This window comes from Guillardia theta (genome assembly GCF_000315625.1).
Source record: "Guillardia theta CCMP2712 unplaced genomic scaffold GUITHscaffold_17, whole genome shotgun sequence".
Taxonomy (NCBI): Eukaryota; class Cryptophyceae; order Pyrenomonadales; family Geminigeraceae; genus Guillardia; species Guillardia theta.
The window spans coordinates 243389-245915 of NW_005434657.1; the positions used below are offsets into that span (position 1 = coordinate 243389).

At 54.6% G+C, this 2527-nt stretch overlaps 1 protein-coding gene across 1 annotated transcript; it reads right to left on the reverse strand.

The window, feature by feature from the left end:
- Positions 1-1657: 1657 nt before the first annotated feature.
- Positions 1658-2236, reverse strand: GUITHDRAFT_104548 (hypothetical protein; the record flags this gene model as incomplete). Its single annotated transcript, XM_005836510.1, has 1 exon — positions 1658-2236. One exon carries the CDS (start codon positions 2234-2236, stop codon positions 1658-1660), a length of 579 nt encoding a protein of 192 aa, XP_005836567.1.
- Positions 2237-2527: the final 291 nt, after the last annotated feature.

Below are 2527 nucleotides of genomic sequence, written 5' to 3' on the forward strand. Positions count from 1 at the left end.
CAGCTCCCTCTGCTTGTCTGCACCGGCCTTCTCGTACTCGCTCGTTGCCTGCCGTACAAGCTCCCGTGCTGCCTCTACCTCCCCTGACCCCAGCGCTGTCTCCGCCTTCTTCATCAGCTCGTCTCCCTCCTTCACAAGCGCCGCCCGCCTCCTCGCCTCCTCTGCCTCCTCGATCTGCCCCGCCAGCGCCTTCAGCTCCCTCTGCTTGTCTGCACCGGCCTTCTCGTACTCGCTCGTTGCCTGTCGTACAAGCTCCCGTGCTGCCTCTACCTCCCCTGACCCCAGCGCTGTCTCCGCCTTCTTCATCAGCTCGTCTCCCTCCTTCACAAGCGCCGCCCGCCTCCTCGCCTCCTCTGCCTCCTCGATCTGCCCCGCCAGCGCCTTCAGCTCCCTCTGCTTGTCTGCACCGGCCTTCTCGTACTCGCTCGTTGCCTGCCGTACAAGCTCCCGTGCTGCCTCTACCTCCCCTGACCCCAGCGCTGTCTCCGCCTTCTTCATCAGCTCGTCTCCCTCCTTCACAAGCGCCGCCCGCCTCCTCGCCTCCTCTGCCTCCTCGATCTGCCCCGCCAGCGCCTTCAGCTCCCTCTGCTTGTCTGCACCGGCCTTCTCGTACTCGCTCGTTGCCTGCCGTACAAGCTCCCGTGCTTCTTCAAGTTGTTCATTCTGAAGTGCTACCTGTGCCTTGTTTACAAGTTTGTCTGCATTGGAGATCATTTCCATAGTTGCCATTTGTTCTTCTTTGGCCTTGAGATCATGCAGGAGCTGTTTGAAGGACAGCTGCAGCTCTTCAGAGTACTTGCCAAGGTTGTCTTCTTCCTTGTCGTAGATCTTCTGTGCCAACTTCAACTTCCCGCTATAAATGTGTTCCTGAGCAGCAGCGAGAGCTTGTTTGGCTGCCTTTTCCATCTGTTCCTGTTCACTGTCCTGCTTCTTCACAAATTCCATAGCTCGGTCTTTTGCATTCACATCAGATGTAAGAGATCCCAACTCTCTCATTCTCTCCTGTTTGGTGACGAGGTTCGAAGCTTCCTCTTCCGCTTGGAACTCGCTTGCCCTCTCCTTCGCCTTCACCGAGGAAGTGAGAGACTCTACTTCCGCCATGCGATCACTCTTGTTCTCATTCGCATCCTCTCCTTCTTCCTTCCGCCATTCCGAGCGCTTTGGCGCCCACTTTTTCCCCTTCTTTGAACTATCTGCCATGTCGATTCGCTGGTATCCATTCAGCCCGCCTCAGTATGAAATATATGAAGCCATGATCCTGCGGGCAGGGGACTCCTCACTCACTCGGACAGTTTTATGACTTCAGTAATTTAGGCGGCCCGCCGCGCGGCGGGTGCCATGGACGGAGTCCGGGTCTGCCAGCGGCACTGCGTGACGCTCTTTTGATTGTCCTCGCAATGATTTTTAACTTAACTTTGAGTAAAAGCCGATTCCACTGCCAGGCTGAGCAGGGCCGCCCGGCCGCCGCGCGCCCGGAAGTACCGTTCGTTACAGGAGTCCGGCGATCATCAATGATGCCATGACGGTGACCGTCAGACAAGTTACAGTACGGTACTCGCCGGGTCAACTCTGGCAGCCGAGTCAATTTCATTCTGAAGTTCATCATGATCCGTCACTGAGTCACTCAGGCTTAGAGTTCACTCAGTCACTGGCACGCTCAGCTGCTCGGCGGCTTTTTGCCCCCTGATGCGCGGCTGGCACTCTCGATGCTCAAAGTACGTCGCGCCTCGGAGGCTTTCCGAGTCATGTCGATCTGGTGACTGACTCCGTGAAGACTATCTTTGGCGTCGAACAAAATGCCGTCGACCAGGGTCAACAGCACAGCCGAGGAGATCGCGATTGCCCCCAGCTCGAAGCCGTAACCCTCAACGATCAATCCGCTTATGCCGAGCAGTAGGACGACATTCACACACAGGAATGCACTGACCAGCACCATGAAGAGTAGGAGGGAAAGAGTTGCAAAACGAGCCGAACCTAGCCCATCCCGCAGAAATGACCCGGTCAAGATCACCGAGTAGATCTGAATGAATTGCAGAAAGTTTCCATCCGTCTTCTTATCCCCTGATGAAAACTTCAGGCGTCCGAACTGCTCCTGGATTTCACTGATTCCATGGCCAGCTTGAAGTTTGCAAGACAAAGACGAGACCAAGGAGCTCAAGAAGCATCCACCGCAATAGGCTGAGAAGAGCAAAGCGAGGAGACGGATAGGCTTGTAAGGGAACCTCAGAAGAGGCATGGCGGATATCCTCGTGTCGCAGAGGGGTCTACACAGCAACGAATGTAAGTCTCGTTGTGTCAAGTCACGTGAGCCAATTGAATCATTTGGAATGCAACTAAACTGATGAAGACATCGAGCACACGAACATGGAAAAAAATGCATGGAGGAGAAGATTAAGAGTACCGAGCAGGTGCGCTGTCAGGTGCAGGTTGCTGGTGCAAGTGCAAGAAAATTTGAGTGTTGTTGTTGTTGTTGTTGTTGTTGTTGTTGTTGTTGTTGTTGTTGTTGTTGTTGTTGTTGTTGTTGTTG